The sequence below is a fragment of the Papaver somniferum genome, chromosome 7, assembly GCF_003573695.1.
Source record: "Papaver somniferum cultivar HN1 chromosome 7, ASM357369v1, whole genome shotgun sequence".
Classification (NCBI taxonomy): domain Eukaryota; kingdom Viridiplantae; phylum Streptophyta; class Magnoliopsida; order Ranunculales; family Papaveraceae; genus Papaver; species Papaver somniferum.
Genome location: NC_039364.1, coordinates 125,010,548 through 125,035,177, shown reverse-complemented (window position 1 = coordinate 125,035,177; position 24,630 = coordinate 125,010,548). Strand labels below are relative to the sequence as shown.

Sequence of the window (24,630 nt, the reverse complement as noted above, 5' to 3'; positions counted from 1 at the left end):
GTTAGTTGAAGCTACAAATCAACGATAGTGTAGAAGTGAGTGAACCAAAAAGAGAATGCTATAAATAAAAATATACGATAGAATTGAAGAGAACCCTAATTTGTTCATGGATCTGTTAATAAATTGATAGGGAATTTTGGGATTCGGGGCAGGTGCATATGTTGGGGCTGGGTAGTATGGCACTGGTTCTTCTATATTTCTCCTCTACCATCAGAATTTTAGATCTCCATATCCCTTCCAACAACAACTGTATCACTAGCACAATAGATATATACGGAAAGTACTAGAAGAAATTATGACGTACATTATTAATTATGATGATATCACTTACATTTTTATAAACGGGAATTGCAGGCCTATGAGATTGATGGGAATTGGTGCCGCTAGCAACTTGAAATCATTGTCCTTCGAATCTACTAATTGCACTGCACATGAGCTTATTCCTCGAATTTAATTGTTATGAACATGAGTATTAGTATCTTTACTCAATGAATTCGGGTAAAAATTTAAGGATTAGGTTTTTTATTTTGTTATTAATGGCGGCTCTGGTTATTCTCGACAGAGAAAGAGAGTTTTGATATTTGGTATGTTTGGGTTTTACGGTTTTTACATTTTAACAGTACACACGTGCACTGCACGTGCTAACTTAATTGTACTGTCACGGCTGTTATAACAGATAGGGGGTTTCACAAATTATCAGTTTTAAAAGGGGGTAATGCAAATTATCTATCTTTTTTGAGGGGGAAACACAAAATCCCCCGTTATATAATTGAAATATCACACAAACTATTAGCTTCAAAGCAATTTTCAAGTGATCAATAGATTAATACTAAGCATTCCGAGTCTACATCAAATGACTGTCTCACACAAATCATGTAAGATGTTACCAGGCGATTTTCACATGATCATCTTTTGACTTTCGTCAAGAATAAAGATGAACTTGGTTAAAGCGAAAGCTTACCAACACATATTTCGAGAAATATGTAAGTGAGTTAAACTCAGCTCGAAATATCAAATGTGTATAATATAAAGTCTATATAGCTATACGACTTTTGTCTGAATAGGAGAGAGAATTGAAATAGACTTCTGAGTGATAGATGAGTTCAAGTCTCCGCATACCTTTTTTTGATGAAGTTCCATAAGCTCCCCTTAATAGTTGTTCGTCTTCAATCGATGAACGCCGTGAAGTCTAAAGCTCAACTACACATTCTTTCCTAATCCGAGACATAACTATAAGTAGATTAGAAATCAAGACTCATAGTTTTTCCAGCTAAACTTGACAAACAAGCTTGAGATAGCAACACTTGCGAGTTCGATCGAGCAGTGCTCTAACAACATTGATCATAGCATAACACAAACCAAACGCCATAAAGGAAGAACAATCTGTAAACTCATTTGGGAGAAGAGGAAATATTAGTTTGCCATACCAAGTTGAAAAAAAAATAGAGAATTATATAAAAGATAATTGAGTATTCATCAAATTATAAGAAAAAAAAGATTAAATAAATATACTAAAGGGTTAAAGTAAAGATTTAAGAAAATTAAAAGTAACTAGATTAGAAAATAAAACATGATGGTCAAAAAAAATTAAAATCCGAATTGACTCAGGAAATGAACCGATCCTTAGAAATTCTCTCTCCCCCAAAAATTTCCATTTTATAATCTTTTCTACTTAGAGCATGGGTGTACAATGACACAGACAGCTCAGCTGGCTCTCAAGCCCAATTTTAATTAATTTAACCCAATTTCACTCATTTTACTCATTTTGCACCCCTTCAAATGCAGCCATCAGTAACTTGCTTACCCATTCTGCAAAACCTTGCTCCGCCCCTGCTCTAGCACGAGCCTCTGAGCCCTCTTACTTCCTGATCGAGACCCCTACTTTTAATACAGTTTAGTTAATTTAATACAAATTAAAACTAGGGTCAACCTGCCGACCCGCCCGAGATGACCATCTTGAGTTAGGTTTAGGCAAACTAATCTGTCAAGTAAAACGGTCCGGGTTCGGGTTAATCATATTAACCCGCCATGAATCGGCCCTATCTGGGCCATTTCCAGATCTAAACACGAGACACAAACTTAGTTTGCTATATTATTTCATCAACAAGACTTTACTAGAAAGAAACAACACATACAAAAAGAGCAAGTTTTCTTTTTTGATGGGTTACTACAATGACCCTTAAATATTAGCAGTTACAAGATCCATAACCCCTACTTCTTCCAAGGAGGAAGCTTGAGAACCATCGAGCTAATTGATGGTTCTCAACAAAAAATAAAAATAAATAAATAAATAATGAAAGTAGGTTGGGTTAGATCAAAAATTCTCAATTTTTTTTTATTTTTGGGCCAATTTCAGAAGGGGGTTGGTGCTCAGCTTGTTGCTAGGCTACCAACTAAAGTTCTGTATGAATCTCTTTAATTTTTCTATTCTTTATGGATAGTTAGTTATTACAAAATGGTCATATTTTTTATAATTTGTTTGCAGATTAGTTATGCTTTTTCATTTACCTTACAAATTAATCATTTTCCATCAGATTTAATTTTTTAGAAGAAAATGGGTTATGTTTTCCAAAAATACCCTTACCTAAATCAGGGCCGGCTTAAGGGCAAGGCAGTCTAGGAAGCTGCCTAGAGCCCCAAATTATTGGGGGCCCAATTCTTTTGTTTTTTATTTTACCATTATCAATATGTGACATTTATAAGTGTTGCTAAAATCTTTTATCACAGTTATTCAAATTACAGATAGTTGTTAACAGTTATAGTTGTTGCTAAATCTTAATAATAGCTATAAGCGCCACTCAATTTCAATTTTTGAAACCGACAACCCATTTTAGGGTACTTTTATACCAAATTAATTACAAGATGAGAACCTAGAATCTAACCACCACCACTTGAACGAACTCCACTGGATGAACCTTGAACCTCCACCACCTGAATCCACCACCGCCATTTCTTGAACCTACCTGAACAACCCCACCACCTGAACCTTGAACCTTCACCACCTGAACGTTGAACCCTCACAACTTGAACCCACGCCTGAACCACCTGAACAACACCCACCACCCGAACCTTACCTAAACCCACCATCCGAACCATCTTTTGAACCCACCTGAACAACCCCACCACCTGAACCTTGAACCTCCACCTCCTGAACGTTGAACCCTCACAACCTGAACCCACGCCTGAACCACCTGAACAACACCCACCACCTGAACCTTACCTAAACCCACCACCTTTATTAAACCCTCACAACCTGAACCCATGCCTGAACCACCTGAACAACACCCACCACCCGAACCTTACCTAAACCCACCACCCAAACAATCTCTTGAACCCACCTGAACAACCCCACCACCTGAACCTTGAACCTCCACCTCCTGAACATTGAACCCTCACAACCTGAACCCATGCCTGAACCACCTAAACAACCCCCACCACCCGAACCTTACCTAAACCCACCACCTTTGTTAAACCCTCATAACCTGAACCCACGCCTGAACCACCTGAACAACACCCACCACCCGAACCTTACCTAAACCCACCACCTTTAGGACAATTAGGTAATAGCCCTTACCAATTTAACTCTAAATGGTGGACCCTGTGTGACATAACTCTAACCCTGGGAATTATGACCATTTCGAAAAGGGTTCGTAACACTAGGATTATTTTGTAGATGGTGTCCGAATACTAGGACTATTTCTTACATTCCCCGTTATTTTTGCTTGGAAAATTTGCGACTACAGTCCACTAATAAAAAGTTGGGCCATGCCATGTCATATCATTGTCAATACTTCAAATAAAGGCAAGAATTTCCCCTAGTAGGCTAGTAGTACATAGCACAACATTGACAGTAGAAAGTACGCTATTTGCTCACGGACTTTAGCGCTGTGACCACAGACCCTTCAATTTATCTGTCGATTTTCATTAATCCTTGTTTTTCTACATCATGTAAAGTTACAATTGGGTGTCTAGACTCCAGACTGTAGAGGTTAAAAACAGTCCTTCACTTTAGCAAGGTTTCCCCTACTTCACATACCAACATATGCCCGGAAGAAAATAAATTTACGCAGCAGCAGAGGAGGAATCATGTCATGGATTACTATTTACGGAGCACCAGTCATCACATTATGGGTCACCCCAGAGCTTTACAATGACACTTAAACTAGATAGAAAGTCTAATGTCTGAACTTCACGCTATCATCTACAACAGGCACTCCATTCTGTTAACAAGCACTGATCGATGAATCATATAAACTGAGCTTGCGCTCCATGTATTCTTTGATGACTTTTACTTGTCTTTGAGGATGTTTACATGATTTTTCCAAAATTTGTCACGAATAATATCACAATGATCAATAACCACCTCAGTTCTTCCTCTTTTGACGGATATTCCAGAATCTGTCTCCCTGACCTGAGTATAAAAAGCAAAAACATTTATGAGACTGACACATCATCAGGCATTTGTAAACAAAGTGTAAGATGTGGTTTTCGAAGTGACACGAAATAACAATTCAGCTTGACCTTGAACACGCAGGATCCTTTACGAAATATGGCTGGTAGCTCAGCGTAATTTATATGAAACCGTTGGAAAAGAATTTCATTTTTATCCTGTTTTTGTTTACCCTGCAAAACGACATGTACTAGATAAAGTCAAAGAAACCTTTTGAAAATCTTAAGCTATGAGAAAGAAACAGTTCATTTAGGAAAGACAGTTTTCCCACAAAAAAGAAAACAAACTAAAGGTTTTTTTCGTTAGATGTTGGCTTGATTTTAGGAAACACCAAACTGATCTCCTAAATCAGTTCCGCACCAACTAAGTTCTTTAGGAATCTTCTTTTGAGTAAATATACCAAGAATCTTATTTCTAGTTGTATTAGAAATGTGTTCCCTGTTAAGACTTCTATTTCCAGGCAGTTTCTAATTTAAATAGGAGTCATAACCCCTTGGTTATAGGATCGTGTGAATTCCGAGAGGTGTGAGAAGAGCCAAGTTGTCTATTCTCTGATTTTGAATAAGAAGTTTATTTTGCTGCAGTGGAGTAGGCACATCATCAAACCACGGAAATTCTGTGTTCTTGATTAATTTCCGCATAGTTTTTTATTGTTTCTGGTATAGGTCTTGGGTGCTTGAGAAGTAGCTAATCTCAAGCACACCAATTGTCCCTACAAGCAACCCATAATTCATTAAAGAAAATAAAACTTTCCTGTCAAACTTATACGCATAGTTTTTGTTTTTGTTACCACTAATTCAGCTTGAGCTTCACTTTCGGTCATTCCAGATCCAATCAGCATCCACAAACAAGTGTTGTACTGGTTATTAATATGACCTACAGAAGAAAATGTGCTGCGATTTTATAGTCCATTGGGTTAAAAAACCCTTACCCTAAAGTTGAAGATCAAAATTTATCTGCCACATACAACAGTCAGTCTCAAATGAAGGTGGTTCTATTAACTACTCACAAACATCTTGCCTCCGTGCCAAATAATCTCGAACAATCTTAGTAGATGGGTAGCAAATGGTACGAGCATCAAAAGAAGGTGCGGACTTCAAATCTTTGTCCAGAAAAAATTCTTTCCATTTCATGACATAGACAGATGTGAAAAAAGAAACAGTGACGGAAACTATTTTGCTGCATAATCAAGAAAAAAATAATGAATAAAGAAAAAATCAACACCACACTAGCAATGCATATCGAATGAAGTTATTTTCTGCTGCTAATGGAAGTAGGCACATCGCCAATCCACATTATATCTGTGCTCTTTTGTGCTCTATATGCATTAGCTTCAGTTGAATGTTTAATTTTCTGTTTCTAATACTGGATCCTGGGGTGCCTTGAGGAGCAATATGAACCTCTTGGCACAGCCATTATGACCTTGAATTTTGGCATACCTTTACAACATTTATGCATAACATTCAGCACTAAACTTTCAGTGGGTGAACAATGAAGTGGTAAAAAGGATTGGTAACAAACCTGGATCGTCTATTGTAGAATTCTGTTGTTTTCTTGAAAACAAAGCTGAAAACCAAATTTTAACAAGCATATAAGAAACTAGTATTACAAGAAAGAAAACACGTTGAAATAATGGAGTATAAAATCACCTGTACTCATCACTAAATCCATATGAGAAGACTATATCTGGAAATTCTTCAATCGTCGCCTTTGCACAAGCATTCATCAGTTTCAAAGCTCGCTCATCGTTTGGTTTCTCAAATTCATGCTCCTCAGAAAATCTAAAATAACAACCATAAAATCAAGTCCTTGGAATGTTTCTTTCTTACAACTACCTCGTGGAGACCAATGAAGTGTTCAAGATTACACTTTCAATGTGTGTTAAGTTCTTTCAAAATATTTTTTTTAACAATTAGAGGTGTAAATATGAAATTACACAAACCATAGCTTCTTTCAGAGAGCTTATCTGAACGCTGAGCTTCTTGATGGATTTCTTTTTTTTCCTTGCAAAATTTCTACAGTTCAAAACACGGCTCATATATATAGGTGAAGTGAACTTACTGCTGGAAATGACGACCGTCTATTCGTACAACGATCCATGTAGATGGCATTAACTTGTCCTCCACCTCAAATAACTTCACATACTCGTATTTGCTGTTTGCCATTTTTATACAAAGTCACCAAATTTCAAACTTGAAGCTTCTTGTCCCACTCTGAGGAGAAAATAATAGTAATGCAGATTTAAAGGGCAGAATCTTTTAAGTCCATTAAAATAGTCAGCATCAAATTTTAAAACTATTCCAAAACTCAAACGCACTGGGATCACTTAAACTGTAAATGATCCAAAAACACCGATTTGTGAGAGCTTAGAATGAAGATAAAAAAACAAAAAATATGCTTCAAGTTGTCTTTAGTGGACTTATTTATCAAACAGTTAGAGTGCAAATTAAACAACAAACACAATGTAGAGAAATATGTATTCCTAAATTCCAAAAATAATGGGGGCACACTGTTTCCTAAATCATCATAGTAACATCAAGCATTGAACTCCAATGGTGTAAGAAGTCTTACCACTTGAGGTGTACAAGTATTCCAAGCAAACTTCTTTTTTTTCAAAATTGTCAACCTCTGATACTGAAACCCCGAAACGGACAGATGAAAGCTCCCCCCACCCTCAAAATTGTCAACCTGCTAGCACAAAGTATACCTATTTCTGGTTTCACAAACAGGAACAAGAAAAACCCTTCCACTTTTACGAAAACCCTAATTTTTGGGTGCCACTTCTCGTTTGCAACATATTTCTGCTTACCGGCCACGACACGCAGCATATATCCTCTCCAGGAACACTTTCAAGCTTGTGCACAGCTCATCAAAAGACGAAAAAACCCTTAGCCAAAACCGTAATACCATAAGATATCCCCAAACGGTAGTGCTCAAGATTTTTAAAAATCATAATTCAGCCCAAAAAAAATAAAAATGGTCTTGTTTAATTCTTGCGAAAGCTGCTCTAGTTCCAATATCTTCGCGTATTGCGGGTTTATATATTGATGGAACTGGTCACTCTCAGACTCTGTGGTATGACTTGATCGTGTTTAATGTTTTCAAACAAAAAAGTATGAGACTTGAAGATATGAATTAGGGGCCTCTTACAAAAGCGTACATATTAAAAAAATTTAAGCTACATACTAACAATCAGAGCAATCAATAGGTTATTGCCATTACACTGAAGTCTACATGAAAATCTTTTGCAGTTTACACATTTCGAATTTAACCAGTTTGGACTTCTTCTCATGGAGGTTTTTGCTTGCGGTAAGATCTATCCGTGCAGCAAAATGGTCTTTGCTGTCTGGTATCTCTAACCAACTTGAATAAAGTACCTAGTCCGAAAATAAACTTCAAATTAGTAACCAACATGAATTTAGAAAAAACCATTATCAAACACTGTTACTTTCACCCACAACTACACAACCAACTCCCTCAACATGTTGACAACCTGCAAAGTGTTAGGCCGCTTTGAAGGAAAATCTTCAACGCACTGCATGGTTATGTCTAAAAACCTGATCATCTCTTTAGCTTCCTCTGTTTGATAATCGGCACAGCTTTCCGAGTTCAGTTGTAGCAACTCTTGATCAATCACTTCTCTTCCGCTCCCTTCTCGCACTTTCATCTTAACCCACCCGACTAAATTTGTATCCCCATAGTCATCCTTATCTGTCGGCCTTCTCCCTGTCAAGAGTTCCAATAGTACCACTCCAAAAGAGTAGACGTCTCCTTTAGCGGTGCACCTAAAGCTCTGATAATACTCAGGTGGGACGTACCCAGGTGTGCCTGCAAGTGTGCTCACACTTAAATGCGTGTCGAGTGCACTTACTAGCCTCGCCATTCCAAAATCTGATACTCGAGCTTCCAAGTCATGGTCTAGAAGTACATTGCTCGACTTCATGTCACGGTGTATGATGTGAGGGATACAATTGTGGTGTAAAAAGCATAGTCCTTTGGCTGCTCCTCGTGCAATTTTCTTCCTTTCCTCCCAGGATAATCTCCGTCCTTCACCTGTCTTTGTTCTCCCATGAAGCATCTCTTCAAGGCTTCCGAACTCCATGAACTCGTACACAAGAAGCCTCTCCTCCCCAATTTTGCAATAGCCCAATAGAGGGACAAGGTTCTTGTGCTTGATTTTTCCTAGTGTTTCCATTTCAGCCATGAACTCTCGGTCTCCTTGGCAACTTAAGCGTATAAGTTTCTTAATTGCAACTGTCGGACCATCTTTTAATGTGGCTTTAAACACTTCACCAAATCCACCACACCCAATTAAGCTTGCCGCCGAAAACCCATTTGTAGCTTCGATGAGTTGTGAGAATTTGAGCTTTTTCAGTTGCAGTTGGAAAGTTGCGACGTTGATACTCAATGGTTCCTTCTCCTTGTCTATTTTCCATGTTGTTGCTGCATGTGAATCTTGTAAGCTGCTAATCATTTTCACTTCTTCAGCCTCTTTACGTCTTGCTCGCATCGCGATTGCCCATACTATCAAAATACATACCGAGGCAACTGAAACAAGAACTCCCAAGACAATACTATTAGCCCATGAAGCCGCTGTCGGTTTTCCACTTCCTTTTCTGTCGTCCATAAAGGGCGTTGTAGGTGCATTTTCGGATTGACATGGAGGGAGGGGAACCCCACAGAGCCCCGGATTGTTTGCATACTGACTTGCAGGAAGAGTGCTAAGCTGTCCCCTGGACGGAATTGTACCAGATAATCTGTTGTTAGACAGATCAATCTGTACCAAAAACGAAAGATTTTCGAATGATTCCGGGATTGGACCTTGTAAATCGTTGTGTGATGCATCAAAAACACCAAGATTGGTGAGTTGACCGAAATTTGCAGGGATTTCTCCTGAAAGATTGTTATGTGCCAAATCTAACACTTGTAAGGCCGACATGTCTCCAAATTCTTCAGGGATTTTCCCCCAGAGCTGATTGTAAGAAAGATCTATGTATTCTATTGTTTGGTAAAGAGTCCACATACTCAAGATAGCTCCTGAATATAGTCTAGTGAAATCACACGACTTCAAAGTTGGCACCTCCAGAAGTCTCTCCGGTCGAATTCCTGCAAATTCAAGCAAACCTCCTACTCCTGTACATGAGTTCCCCACATTTCGTACAAATGCTGCTGTATTACCAGAGAGGATTCCACTCAACGACTTTGCACCAAGTTGTCGACCGAGTCTTGGTGGTATCTCGCCGCTAAGCTTGTTCGTGTTCAAATCCAACCAAAGCAAACTGGTGCAGTTCATCAGCTCTTTAGGAATCTCACCACTCAAGCTATTGTTAGCTAATTGAAGAACAGCTAACCTTGAGAGCAGCCCAAATTCGGGAGGAATAGGACCAGTAAGTTTATTACTTGTGAGAGAAACCCATTCAAGATTTGTTAAATTCAGTAGTTGAGTAGGAATTTCACCACCAAGGAGGTTATTATTGAGAATGAGATTCTTTAGTTTCCAGCAAGCCCCTAATTCTGCAGGAATTTGGCCACTTAAAGAATTGAACCAGGCCATTAGTTGCTCAAGATTCTCAAGCTTCCCAAACTCCCTAGGAATCGGACCTGTTAGATAATTAATACTGAAATCAATGGTCTTTAGCTGCGAACAGGAAGAAAGATCAGAAGGAATTTCTCCTGTCAGAAGATTATCAGGGAGCCTTAGTTCTTCTAGTGATTCAGCACCAGGACAGACACCATGAGGGAGATTTCCAGAGAGCTTATTTGAGCTAAAATCAACAATTCTTAATCTTTTGCATAATGAGATAGAAACAGGAAATGATCCAGAGATGAAATTATTGCTCACTAACAAGCTATCTAATGAACCCAAACCGGAAAGTATCGAATCTGGGAATGAACCTGATATATTGTTATTCGCCAAATCAATAACTTGAAGCCAAGAACAAGAAGACAATGAAGTAGGAATTGAACCTGAAAGATTGTTATTTGCAAGACCAAGTTGTAGAAGTGAATCACAAAGACTACCCAGTTCAGAAGGAATTGGCCCCATGAGTTGATTGTGAGATATATCTAACCTCTGTAAACTGTTAAGTTCACTAACAGACTTAGGTATCTCTCCTGTGATCATATTGAATGATAAATTCAAAGTGTTAAGGTTTCTACATTTGGATATGGAGGAAGGAACAGCACCCATTAAATGGTTTCCTGATAAATCAAGATGCAACAAACCAGAGCAAGGAATTCTTTCAAAGTTTAGACCTGAAATCGATCCTGTCAGATTGTTAAAAGAAAGATCAAGATGTTGTAACTTGTATGAATTTTCTAACAGGTTTTCAGGAATGAAACTAGTTAGATTATTGTGAGAGAGATTTATATACACAAAATTTGGATGCTTGGAGAAAAAGCTAGGAGGGATTAAACCAGCTAATCCAGTAAACGAAAGATCGAGCTGTTTCAATCCAGGTGGAAGAAATGGAAGTGAAGAAGATGAATTCAAAGCAAATAAGTTCATGGAGAGATTAAGAACAGATAACATGCTTAAAGATGCAAATGGGTAAAATGAGATAATACCAACAAGATTACTCTTGCTAAGATCAAGCTGAGTAACTCTTCCAAGAGTACAATTAACTCCATGCCAGTTACATGGATTTCTATTGAGTTGCCAACTTGATAAAACTTCATTTGGATCTTTATGAATCATTTTTTTGAACAGAAGAAGAGCTTCACCGTCTGTTTTAGCTGTAGTAGTAACATAAAATGTCTCTGTTGAAGAATTTAAGTGCGACTGAAATACTAAAATGACCATGAAGAGAATACTTACTCTTAGAGATAGGAAAAGCTGTAATGGCTTCTCCATGATAGAGAACCAGAGCTTGGTAAAGAACACAGATCAGAGAGATAGGGATAGAAAGAGAAAGAGAGAATGCTTATCTTATTATTATGATGAATGTTTCTTCCAGTTAGCAAAGAAAACACAGAGAGATAAATAAGAGTAAAGTTTTAGTAAAAAGAAGTTATGTAGTTCATTACTTTGCTTTGCTTTGCCTTTCTCTAGTATTTTTTTTTTTCTTTTTTTTTTTTTTTTAAAGTGGCAAGGAGGGAAAGTGAAAGAAATACATTTGAGGTAGAGAAAAAATACTCGACTCCATTTATGCTGGTGCAGTGGTGCTCTCCAGTTCTTTGTTGGAGTACCGAGTCTAGTGACACCAATGATAGAGAGATTCTCTGGATTAGAGATTGGTGTTGGTTTTGCTTTGATTTTGAGGGGTTTTGGCGCTCCGAAAATCTCGAAAAACCGCATCAAATATCTACTCAAAAACTGTCCAAGACTCCAATGACACCAAAAGATTGTTTTTGTTGGGTCTTATGGCATGGGGTTTTATAAAATCAAAATCAAAACGGTTTGTTATGGAATAAAAATGAAAAGGTTCCATTCGTCGTGGTTATTAGGGACTTGCGGTTTGACTCACTTTATCTTTTCCGGGATTGTGTAAACTCCATACAGAAGTACCACAACAGATACAATTATTTATACTGGTTCTTAAAGCACAACGTCAATAACAATGATTATCATCCTCTTTTTCGCATGTTTAAACATTAAAGTAGTCAAAAGCTACAGTTGATCACTTGACCTCACTCTCATACGCATTCATATTGCATAAAGTGTAGGATATTAGAGATACTGTGGAATGTGGAATGTATACGAATTCGCCTAAGAATTATATGGGTCTGTAAAGCACTTTGAAACCTATACTTAGATAGCGAGCGAATTAGTTATGAATTGCATCGAGATGCAGGAAAAAAGTAGGGGGGGTAGTGGGTAACATAAGTGGTGGCTAATCATATTTGAATCGCAGAGTTGCTGTAGTGTTAACCCCACTTAGTTATTTGTTGTTTTAATAAGATCCATATAATGATGAAAGTTACTTTCTCTCCAAAAAAAAATGAAAAAATAAAATAGTGACGACGATGATATTCCCTTTTTATTGTTAAGAGGTACTATTTTTTGGTTAAGGGGCTGTCATTGTATTTCATTTAAGTGGTGCTAAACACACCCAATTTTCTTCCAAGATTTCTGCCGATCCAATAGTCTTGGGGATTTGTCCAACCAAGAAAGACATGGGAAAGATTCTTTCTCTTTCAGTTCGGCTTTCTTCTACTCTGGGAAATAGAAGCTTGAATTATAATAAGGAAAGAGCAACACTAAGAACTAGACTATACTGTGAAGACTCAGTTTTCAAGTCGTTCGACCTGACCTTGAGACTCTATCTTCCCGATCTATATGGACAGATGGAGCACCTCCTTTGCTCAATCATTTCATTCTAAAAGAGAGGAGTTCGAACCTATAGCAAATACTTGGTGAGTCAGAGTTCGTTTTACCGAGAATGGACGGTAGGATAGCCGGTTCCAGGTTATTCTCCTTCAGTAGCGCCTCTAACTTATCTTTAATAGAATATCCCTGGCTTGGGCTTAGGTAAATCCAACTACTTGATGCAAATATTCTGAACTATTATGTAATCTAAAGAAGCTAAGAAGTTACCCCATACCAACTCCGAAAAACATCATTAATAGAAGCATCGGAAATTTAGAAAGGTGGTTAGGTTAAGACCTCACAAGCTAGAAGAATCCGAAATTGAGCCTCGTTAGCAGGCTCGATTCAGTGTCAAAGATTAGCATCCCATTCTCAAGAGCAAGATAAGTAAAAGCATATATGACAGATGTACCGACTCCAGTTCCTCAACAAGTAAGCAGGCCGAAGATTCATTCAGAACCCACCTGCTCTAACATTGGGATGGGTGTGTAGAAAGTGAGGTTTATTTCTCTTATCTCTGTCGGTGAAAATTTCGGAATCCTCCCAAAGTAAACCTATAGTTGTTAATTCCATTGGGAATGCTCTCTTCTTTTTAATATGAGAAGGCACAGTTAATGTCTGTGTCTCACCCGGGGAATCTACTGAACGTAGTTTTACTCTGAGATGTGAGTTATCACCGCACAAACTATTCTAATGTTGGCTTCTCTATTTTTAATATTTTGTCCGCGTTATACCACTGTGTGTAATTTTTATTTTGGGGTAGTCTCACTACTCTCTGTGATACCATCATCGCTTTACTTCTTCAGAGCGATTGTTGGTTCGTGTATGCCTTATTATCTGTGAATCCACTATAGTTTTCACCCATTTTATGATATTAACTGCTTACTCGTTTGACTATATTGCTATCTCGTCTAATCAAGTAAGGATTGGGCCGAGATAAATATTTATAAGTTATTTTCTTGCCGACACATGATGTTATCATTGTTGTCGGATATCTGTATCTGTTTTTTGGATCTATTTTCTTTGTGGCTTTTCATTTTTCTTGATTTGGTTGTCTCTGCTTAGGTTCAGTGGTCTCTATTTTTTGCTCCTATGGATATGGACTTCTCAAGAAAAACCATCGTTGTTTACGAACCTGCTTTTACGAAGGAAGATATATCGGTAACTTCCTTCGTACTTTATGTACCCATGGCTCGTAGCATGATTCTTTCTCTGCGGGGTTTTGTGCTAGTGAAGATGGTTCAATCTGGTAGTTGAACCTGCTGAGGTTTATTATTTAGGTCTGAAAGTCTTACCACATGCTGCTCCCTACGATTCAAAAAGTAGTAAAACTATGAAATTTGCAACCATACAGTAAGTATAGCTAATGGATACAAATTATGATACAAATTTATGGGGCTGAACTAGTCCCATAAATCTATGTTCAACAAATATCAACTAATGTTAAGCTTAGAACCATACTTACGTGCGTACAAATGATGATCAAAAATTTCATGATTCGTTGTGTGGAGGCCATATTGATTAACAAATCCTTACGTTGCAAAGAGATGGTATACTAGTTTTAAAGTGCCATACTTTCAATCCTTGCATATGCACACCGCATAGGCTAAACTAGTCTTATAAAGTTAAATTCAACAAATATCAACTATTGTTAAGCTTAGAACCATAGTTACTGTTAGACCATAGATCGGTCAAACTCCCAAGTATTGATATATCAAGCTTGTTGTCAAATTTAGTTGTCAAAACTATATCTTTATTTCTAGTCTACTTTAGTCAAGTTTCAGATTTAGGATTAGAAGTGTGTAGTTGAGTATCAAAAACCATCGAACACCTTGAAGATTGGAGATCAAACGAAGACATCAACGAGGAATTCATCAACAAAGGTATGTGGTTATTAATTTCATTTGGATTCTTGTTCAATTATACCATTCTAATCTATCAGAACAATTGCTTACTCTATGGAACAATTCCAATGACAATATACATACATTTATGTATGGACTCGAGGTTATTTGAGAAATGACTTTAGTGACAATAACCTTTATCCTTAGAAAGGTTCTTATGTTGTAGTAAACGACGTTACGAATTCATCGAGCCAAGAATCACTCAATTCCGAGTTATAACGAAGAAGTTATGAGTGATTTATTAAAGCAACAATTATAAGTGTTGCTTTTACTGTTACAGTTCGTAAATAGGAAACAACCGCGAACTGTTTGTAATGGTTCACGGACTTGAGCGCAAATACTTGATTAGAAGCCTTTTTTAGTCAAGTTTTTGATGTTTCCTTATCTAGGAAAGATGGCTATTCTTCTAAACACTTTTTATTGCCATGTTAAAGTATTTGTGATGTTTTAGAATTCATTCCTAAATTAAATTGTGATTTATTCACAAAAATACAATTTATGCTAAAGTAATTATTTATGTAAGAGTTGTAACTTAAGAAAGACTCTCAAAATAAGGAGAGTCTTGAAAAAGGAAAATAGCTCAAACTTGCTTAGGATTCAAGCTACCTTTTTCATTATAAATAAATGGTTCGTGAATGCTACAATTTTTATCCCTTGGAAAATTGGTGTAAACTTCATAAGGTTGTTTTCCACGTCTTCTGTTCTTCGTGAACAAGAGTGAGATAAATAAGTCTTTGCTTTGGGGATCGCAAAGGCGAGTTGGTAATAATCTTCGTGCTAGTTGCGCAACTAGTAATCTAGGTTTTCCAACTCTTGTATATTATAAGGTCTTCTCTTCTGATATAAGATCATTCAAGAGTTGTTGATCATAAACCATATGTTTTGATAGATTTCAGTTCATGATCGTATACCGACACTAGTTGGTCGAAATCAGAACTATAATGAAATTCGACTAAGTTATCACATAAATTCCTTAAGAAGTTTTAACAAGATATCTCTAGATTTATTCTAGTTGTTCTTGTTGTAGAATTATTAGGGTTTTCTTAACTTAGAAATTGATCTTTGGAATCGCCCAAGTTCACTTACGAAAATCAAGTTCACGGGCTCCTTGTATGTACGCATACTGATTGTAAGTTGTAGATTATAAACCCTAATCTACAAGTTTGTTTTGATATCTCTACTTTTATCTGGTAGTTGTTCGAAACAAACATAAGATTTCCAAAACCTTGGTTCACACCTAAAGGGAAATCAAAACCGGTGTTTTGTGGATTCAAAACCCAAAAAGTCTTTACTGAGGCTGAAACAACTCTTAGGTTGTAAAGGACGTCAGCTAAGGAAATCAAGTGCGTAGAATCTTGCGAGGTTCAAGAGACGTTAGGAGCGCGGATGTAACTGGATTTATGTGACGATGGGTTCGGCCTCAACTACATTCGAGTACGAAGTATTGATAGTAGGCTAGTGTCAGTAGCGGCTTAATACAGCTCGGTGTTCAAACTGGACTATATCCCAGGTTTTTCTGCAGGTGCGGTTTTCCTTGTTAACAAAATTTCCCTGTTTATTGCTTTACTTTTATTTTCCCCATTAAATTTTGTTTGGTATAATTAAAGTAAATGCAAGTGATTCGATAAATAACCTAAACAATTTAACTAAAATTTTATTGAACCTACTGTAGATGGTGAAATTTGGATAAGGGGCAAAAGCGTCATTTCAAGACCGTAGACAAAACTCAACTCTCACGGGAGAGATTAAGCCCTTAGTTCTCAAGGCACCCATTATCCAGGATTTATAGTATACGTCTATGCGGACACTGCTGGTTGTGATGCCATGATATCTAGTGCACATCCTCGACGAGAGATACTGCTGGTCACGTAGGTTCTGTAGAGCGTAAAATGTCCCTGACAGACTTATGAACCATAACAACCACAATTTCATCATGTCTTCGCGAGACGTAACTTATTGTGATGACATGATTCCTAGTATACATCCCCGCGAGATACTACTGGTCATGTATGCTCTGTCGATGCGTAAAAACGTCCCCGACAGACTTATGACCGAGAGCGTAGACATACATGTCTCCTGTAAGCACGACTCACCCTATTTGAAATCAAGGACTGATTCCTAGTACATCATCACGAGATACACTGGTCATGTCAACTCTAGGCTCTGAGTTGACTTACTGGGGCTTCAGAATAATTCCTAGGACATCCCCGTGAGATACGCTGGTTATTCTACCTCTGGGACCTTTCGACGGACTCCTAAAAAATCTTTCTGAGATACACTGGTCATGTCGACCCCATAAATACGGACACAATTGACTCCTAGCACATCTCTGCTACGCTGGTCAAAGACAAGTGAGCCTAAGTCTCGTAAAGACATTATCAGGCGCGCAAGAGCCTTCATTTCTCTCCCAAACATGTCCCAGCTGACTTTGGAGAGATTCCACCGCGTTGGACAGGTCTCAGACAGACTGTATCGCGTCATCCAACTCTTAAACGACTAAAAACGCGTCATCCAAATCTCAGACGGTTCCAGACACGTCGTCGAAATCTCAGACGACTCTAAACGCGTCATCCAAATCTCAGACAGCTCCAGACGCGTCGGCCAAATCTTATATAACCCCAGCTGCGTCGGCCAAATCTCAGGTGGACTCATCCGAGCTGATCCATCTCGTCTGAAGAGTCTTATGCAAGTGCAAGACTTAGGCACAAGCCTCATCTAGGCCTCAGACCTCTTTATCAGCATCTCAAACACACTCACGGCTAGTTGATTGGGCATGAACTGTACTACACGTCTATCAAAAAACGTGGATAACTTCTCTTGATCTCCACATTCTCAAAAAAGGGACCCACAAGCAATAATATGGTCTCCACGTGACATATGTAACAGGCCATGTAGAGAGGGATCTCAACCTCAGATTCTCTCACACTCTACACACGATTTCTGAGGCATTCCATGGCTTTTCACGTGACTCATCCTAGTCATTCTCATATTTCAGAGAATATCTCTCTGTCTTGGCCAACTCGGCTAAAGAGAATATTTCTCTCTCTCAACACATCATCACAAAGGCTGACTCATCTTCACACGAATAGGGGGGGTGTAATAGTTAAGGTTTTGGTCTGGCGGTCTACGGTATGTGTGAGAAATACCTGGCCTATTTCTCACCGCAGAAGAGAGTAAAGGCGGTGGAATAATGAGGTAAACTTAACCTAGTTTCTCTCTATCTATTCCTGAAGAGACGGGAGAAGTGCTCCTCACGGCACGACAAGCAACCCCTATCTTCACCGACTTGAAATTAGATAATTCAGCTATAAATATGTCATTTATTTCTCCAAGCTAACGGACCTTTCTCATAACCTCTCAGAGAAATTCTTCTTCAAACCCTAGAATTTCCTGATCTCTCTCTTCATATGAGACCATCCCTAAGCCTCATTCCCTGTGATTGAAGCAGCCTTTGAACGACCACTGTACGTGGTTTAGGCGAAGACTGTTCATGCTCAACCTCCTGTAGCTCACCTTCAGAAACCCTAGAATCCCACTTTTATCCTCTCACCGATTTTAGGTAACTACATTTTGGCGACCAAGTGGGAGGTTGTTCACTCTGAAAAAGCGGGGTCTAACAACACCACCCAATATTTCGCTTAACAATCTGTATGGACTAACTCTGAAATACTTTTCTATAGAATCAACTAGACAGTCAGACTCAATCTAGATAAAAGTATCTCAAGGAGTTAATATCTCTCTCTTGATTTGATTTTTACTCAAGCTAAAACAATAGCGAGTCTTTATCAAATATAAGGAATAACTTGGACGGTACCAAAGACCAATGTCCAAGTGTCAATCAATGAAATCAACAACCACAAGGTCGGATCTCTAATCGATTAAACTTTAACGCACAACCTGTATTATTTCAATTATAAAGATAAACAATATAATACGGAAAATGAAATAACACAGACACCAAAAATTTTGTTAACGAGGAAACCGCAAATGCAGAAAAACCTCGGGACCTAGTTCAGATTGAATACACATTGTATTAAGCCGCTACAGACACTAGCCTACTCCAAGCTAACTTCAGACTGGACTATAGTTGAACCCCAATCAGTCTCCCACCGATCCAAGGTACAGTTGTACTCCTACACCTCTGATCCCAGCAGGACATTGCGCACTTGATTCCCTTAGCTGATCTCATCCACAACCAAGAGTTGCTGCAACCCAAAATCGCAGACTTGATAATAAACAAATCTGTCTCACACAGAAAAGTCTATCAAAGGATAAATCTGTCTCCCACAGAAAAACCCTAGGTTTTGTTCCGTCTTAAGATATAAAATAAAGGTGAACATGAACCAATTGATAATCCGGTCTTATATTCCCGAATAACAGACTAGATTAATCAATCACCTCTCAAGAATCCTTCTTAACTACACAAGCGGTTTGTCGAGGAATCACAAACAGTGAGACGAAGATGTTTGTGACTTCTTTATCTTGCCTATCGGAGAACTCTCACGATCTCAAGCCAATCAAAGATTGTACTCGTACGATAGAAGATGCAAGATCAGATCACAATTACGATAAAAGTAGTATCGGTCTGGTTTCACAATCCCAATGAAGTCTTTAAGTCGTTAACCTGGTTTTAGAGAAGAAAACCAAAGGTTAAAGGAGAATCGACTCTAGCGAGCGCACTAGTATCACACAGACGTGTGGGGATTAGTTTTTCCCAATGCTAGATGTCTCATTTATATAGCCTTCAAATCAGGGTTTTTCCTTAGTTACAAAGCAATCAATATTCACCGTTAGATGAAAACCTGATTTAGATTCAAGCTAATATTTCTCAACCGTTAGATCGAAAACTTAGCTTGTCACACACACTTGGGTAGACGTTTACTGGGTTTTGTGAAAACCGTGCCCAAACGTGTACGTGTATGTTGGTTCAACATAGTAACCCAAAAGGTTAACCATATGAGCATTTCATATTAACCTAGTTCTTCTTCACCATAACTAGTTCAATTGACTCAAATGAACTAGTTAGAGAGTTGTTCAATTGCTATGAGATCTTATGTAACTACACAAGACACAATTGAAACAAAGATGATTCGATTCGATGAATCGGCTCATGAACTTTATAGCCGCGGTTTGCATAAAGCATTCCTTAGTAATTTAAGTTTCATGTTCAGAGCACATCTTTAGATCATAACCACTTAAGCTCACAAACAAGTTCGCGGACTTAAGGCAACCGGCAGAGTTTTCCAAACTCAACAGAAAATCTCGGCAAAGAGACTTCCGCCAGTTCACGGACTAGGTTCGCGGACTGAGTTCGCGGACTAAACACGCAAACGAGTTTTTGGAAAATCCCAGCAGAAATTCTCGGTAAGAGAACTTCCGTCAGTTCGCGGACTTGGCAAAGCCAATTCCTCCAGTTTCTCTCAATCAACAAAGTTCGAAAACTTCGGATTAAGGAATACATGGTTATGTAATCTAAACTCTCATTCCAATCATTGAGACATTCTCAGAGGACGTTATATAGCCGTTATTCACAGACCGTTTCACGTCAGAGCAATTCTCAAAGTAATTGAAACTTTTCATGACTTTTGTCACTAGGTGAAGATAAACTTGATCAAAGCGAAACGCTTTACCAACACACGATTTCGAGTAAAAGATAAGTCGTGAATACTCATCTCGAAATGTCAAATGTGTATGATCCAGTCTATATAGCATACGACTTTTTGTCTCAAAAGAAGTAGGAGATAGAATACATAGACTTTTGAGTGATAGATAAGTTCAAGTCTCCACATACCTTTTTGTTGATGAAGTTCCACGGTTCCTTGAGTAGATCTTCGTCGTTGTATGATGAATCGCCATGAAGTCCTTGAGCTCAACTACACTTTTCTATCCTAGTCCGAGACTTAGCTATAATAAACTAGAAATCAAGACTCATAGTTTTGATCACTAACATTGACAAACATGCTTGATATAGCAACGCATGCGAGGTCGATCGAGGTATGCTCTAACAATCTCCCCCTTTGTCAATTTTAGTGACGAAACTATTAATACATATGGAATACAAAAAAGATAAACTTTAGTGGCTCCTATTCCATAGTCTAATCTTCAACGTTCCTTGAAATCTTCGTCCTTCCAAGTACTCCAATGATCCCAAAGGTTGTAAGTTTAGCACCACCATTGTTGAAGATTTGTAGCTATAACAACGAGAGAAATCGAGATTCTCGATCATTATTATGCAGTGTCATAGTATCATTATGTGACATCAAAGTCCAATTGCATCACGACTTTAACAACAATACTATGGTGATATGTATCACTCCCCCTTAGTCAATACTCCATCTCGATCATGGAAACCACTCCCCATTACACAATGATCCGAAAACCATATGTATCTGTAGTGTGAATTACATTATTTCTCCCCCTTTTTGTCAAAAAAATTGGCAAAGGTAAAAAAACTGGATCATAATGAAATTTCCACAAGAGACATTTCATAGAGTAAAAGAAAAATACATACCAACTTAATTTAGATGCAATCATAAAGTCGAAGATAAATGCATTCATCAAGGAGTTTTAAGATACAAGATAACCCCTATGAAATTCCACAGCCGCACACCCCGCAAGATATTACCATTAAGCACAAGTTCAAAAGAACTCTCCCCATTTGATGTCATTCCCGAAAGAATAACAAGAGCGACCTTAAGTTCGAAAGAAAAGAAGGATTTTTTAAACCATGGAAATGATTTTATATATCCAAAACTCAACCAAATTAATCACAAGTAAACCCATGATTAATTTAATCGGAATAGACAACTAAATCAAACCACAAAAGTGATCAATTTAATTGATTGTGCTCAACATAAGAAAACTCACGGAGCTACGACTAAGATAACCACACGGAGATGACTACCTTAATCGTTCAAATACTCAACATAAGGAAAACCTTACGGAATATACGACTACATCAACCAATAGAACATGATTAGTATAGCCGTTCATATACTCAACACAAGAACTTGTGGAATATATGAAAAACTCAACTAGATTAATTACAAGAGAACCTATAATTAATCTAATTGGAAAACACAACCAAACTAATCACCGAAGCAATTAATTTAATTGTCAAAAGTTTTTCTCGACAAAAGAAGACTTTCGGAGAAAATAACTAAATAACCAACCAAGATGATTAATTTAGTTCATAATGCTCAACATATAGCATCTTATGGAACAACCAACAAAGCCAATAAGAAAAATCGACTTTGTTGTATCGTGCTCAACATAAGACACACAATGGAGCCTTCACGGTAATACAAAAAGAATTGATCAATGAAGATCAATATAGTGGAATACATACAAGGATCTATTCTATCTTTCCATCAATATATGCATAATGACATAATAGACTTTATCCTTGTCACAGAAAAGATTTTATCATATTTTCCATCAAGTAAATGACTACATAGGCATAACTTTTGTATTTGTCAAAAGTTCATCCGTCCTTTCATTAATACGAATACCAATTCATGAACGACTTTACTTTTGACAACATATGGGACCTTCAAGTTCACGGATGCAAACAATACATATCCCATAAACAATTGCAATTTCACAAAATCATAAAGATTAATACTGCAATAACAATCTTTGCCCTTAGAAGGTAGAACCAATCTTTTTCGCACGGATTTATACCAAGAGTGGTTACCAAAAGCGTATAAAAATATTTCCTTAACAAAGAAGAACATACAAAGTCATTGACGACTATGCACCATAGTTCACATGAGATGATTGTGAACACTCAAGAATATATAACAATGTGAACTACTACCCATTCTCGAACTTCCTTCTTTGTGATTCACCAACATCACTCTTGTAACAGCCACAAAATAGCTTAGAATAGGATTTCTCCAAGAATCCCAGTGCCCAAGTCCAAGAGAATAGAACAAGTGCAACGAAACGGAGCAAACACTAAAAAACAAGAGACATGACAAAGACCAATATTAACTTATCCAAATTCAACAATTCTCATCTCCATTTTGAAGGTAATTCAATAAGGAAGAGAATGCAAAAAGAATGAGGTAAATCCGAGTTCGGACGAAGAAGTTACGGCCAAAACAAGTTTACCGAATATCGACGTCATGTATGCATACGGGTTTGCGAACTTAAACCCCTGGATTTTGATTTTAAATGTTGTTATGCATACTTGGTATGTGGACCATGTAGCCCAAACATCCCGAACTATTATTTTCAAACCTAAACATTTAAGAACCTTAAATACATATCAAGTTAGGTAGAAATGAACGATAAGCAAGATTATTATAAGTATTCTAAGCAAATAAAAGTATAAATCTTGCTCAAGTTTATAGACATACCTTTTTAGATGAATCCAATCGAATTCTACCGCCTTACCGAACATAGTCTGTGTGCCCCAATTCTTGTGCTTCCCTCACCGTATACAAAGCAGCGCATTCCTTGGTGAGGATGCACTTCCAACACAATCAAGTTGCGTTGGGGTGAACAAAGTCTTGCTCACAACAAGTGACCTTTGGATTATCATGAAATAGATCACTTTTAGAACCTTTCACATCCAATTCCATTTTTCCAAAAAACTTGTTAAGTTCCAACATCATGGATACTGCCTTTTTCATAGTCATGGAGTTTTCTGGAAGATCATTCCTTTACACACTCAAAACATCATTGTATTTCTTCGGTATCCACTTCTGAGTGCGTTTAGGAACATTCGGAACCTTCTTCCCATCACTCTCTTCAATATTTCTCGGAAGAGAATTGGATTGATTATTCTTTTGCAAGTTAGTCTTTCTCCAATTGGGAGCATTGGATCTTGTCTTCGTCTTTATGAAGTTATCCTTTTGATAACCATTACGATTGTGAAAAGGATTCGTACGACGTTTATAGGAAAATCTAGGTCTATCATAGCACTGATTCCTTTGCCTAAAAGTTGGAAAATTACAACCTGTAACGTTAAGAGGATCAGTCTAAACGTATGATCTTGGTTTCACAACTTCTTGTGATGCCCAAACAAGAACATCATGAAGTTTCTCATTCCTTATACGGAAACAACATCTCCTTTCCAGGTGACCTTTATTTCCGCAATAGTGGCAAACATAAAGAATGGTCTTACCTCGATCCGTGTGTGCTAACTTTGGAGGTTGATAAACTTTGCTCTTTTGAACCTCAACTGTCGGACAAGGTATTTTACTTTTGCCATCGGTAGAAACCTTTTGTTGAGAAGAATCACTAGCCTTGACAAATTTTACCTCTTTGTTAGTACTTGGAGCATCTATTCCCTTATAGCCCATTCCTCGTGTATCACGATGATTTTTACTTGCTCCTAGCATAGTGGTTAATTTGCTTGAACTAGTATTGAACTTTTTCAAGTCATCTTCCAACATCTTGATTTTATCAAGAGAAGCAGCTAAATCAGTCTCAAGGCTTTTTTCTCGAGTGAGATAGGCGCTTTCTCTATCGTCAAAAATTGTTTGCTGGGAGTTAAACCTTGCTTCAGAGTCTGCAAGTTTCTCTTCCAACAAAAAGTAATTTTGTTAAAGATTATCACATTCAAGTGACTTCATACGTAGGTTTTCCTCAGAATCCTTGAGGATCGATTCGGTAGATTGATTCGAAAAATAAACACCTGCGTAACATCTTCTCAATTTCTTGTTTTCTCGATAGAGAGGAGTCAGAAGAGGTGTGACATGAGAAGTTGTAATCTTCTTCATATTCCACGAATCCAAAAACTTAACATACTCTGAGACTTCCTCATCAACATCTCTATCAATATCTGAATCACCCTCATCAGAAAGTTCATCCAACTGTTCTTCTAGGATAGTTTCCCAATCAACAGTTTTTACATCAAGAGAATGTTTGGATATTGACTTAGATGTGACAGTTCTCTCAGGTGAATCCAATCTTTTAGAATCATCTGGTAATTTCTGAACTGGTACGTTATTAGAGAT

General features: G+C 37.7%; 2 protein-coding genes across 2 annotated transcripts; both read right to left on the bottom strand.

Moving 5' to 3' along the window:
- Positions 1–3,906: 3,906 nt before the first annotated feature.
- Positions 3,907–7,332, bottom strand: LOC113298353 (tRNA(His) guanylyltransferase 1-like). Its single transcript, XM_026547081.1, has 8 exons — positions 7,022–7,332; positions 6,512–6,663; positions 6,100–6,231; positions 5,972–6,016; positions 5,460–5,629; positions 5,241–5,326; positions 4,522–4,623; positions 3,907–4,411 (listed from the first exon to the last, which is right to left on the bottom strand). Exons 2-8 carry the CDS (start codon positions 6,613–6,615, stop codon positions 4,289–4,291), a joined length of 762 nt encoding a protein of 253 aa, XP_026402866.1. The 5' UTR covers positions 6,616–6,663; positions 7,022–7,332; the 3' UTR covers positions 3,907–4,288.
- A 496-nt stretch (positions 7,333–7,828) lies between these two features.
- On the bottom strand, positions 7,829–11,420 carry LOC113298352 (serine/threonine-protein kinase BRI1-like 2). Its single transcript, XM_026547079.1, has one exon. It carries the CDS (start codon positions 11,301–11,303, stop codon positions 7,911–7,913), a length of 3,393 nt encoding a protein of 1,130 aa, XP_026402864.1. The 5' UTR covers positions 11,304–11,420; the 3' UTR covers positions 7,829–7,910.
- Between the last annotated feature and the right edge of the window lie 13,210 nt (positions 11,421–24,630).

Excerpts from the sequence above, each read along its gene's own strand:
- LOC113298353 (XM_026547081.1), bottom strand. The coding sequence starts at position 6,615 with ATGGCAAACAGCAAATACGAGTATGTGAAGTTATTTGAGGTGGAGGAC. Across the intron at positions 6,232-6,511 it reads GACGGTCGTCATTTCCAGCA|ATTTTCTGAGGAGCATGAAT; the intron begins GTAAGTTCACTT and ends TTGTTATTTTAG. Across the intron at positions 4,412-4,521 it reads AAGGATCCTGCGTGTTCAAG|GTCAGGGAGACAGATTCTGG; the intron begins GTCAAGCTGAAT and ends TTTTATACTCAG.
- LOC113298352 (XM_026547079.1), bottom strand. The coding sequence starts at position 11,303 with ATGGAGAAGCCATTACAGCTTTTCCTATCTCTAAGAGTAAGTATTCTC.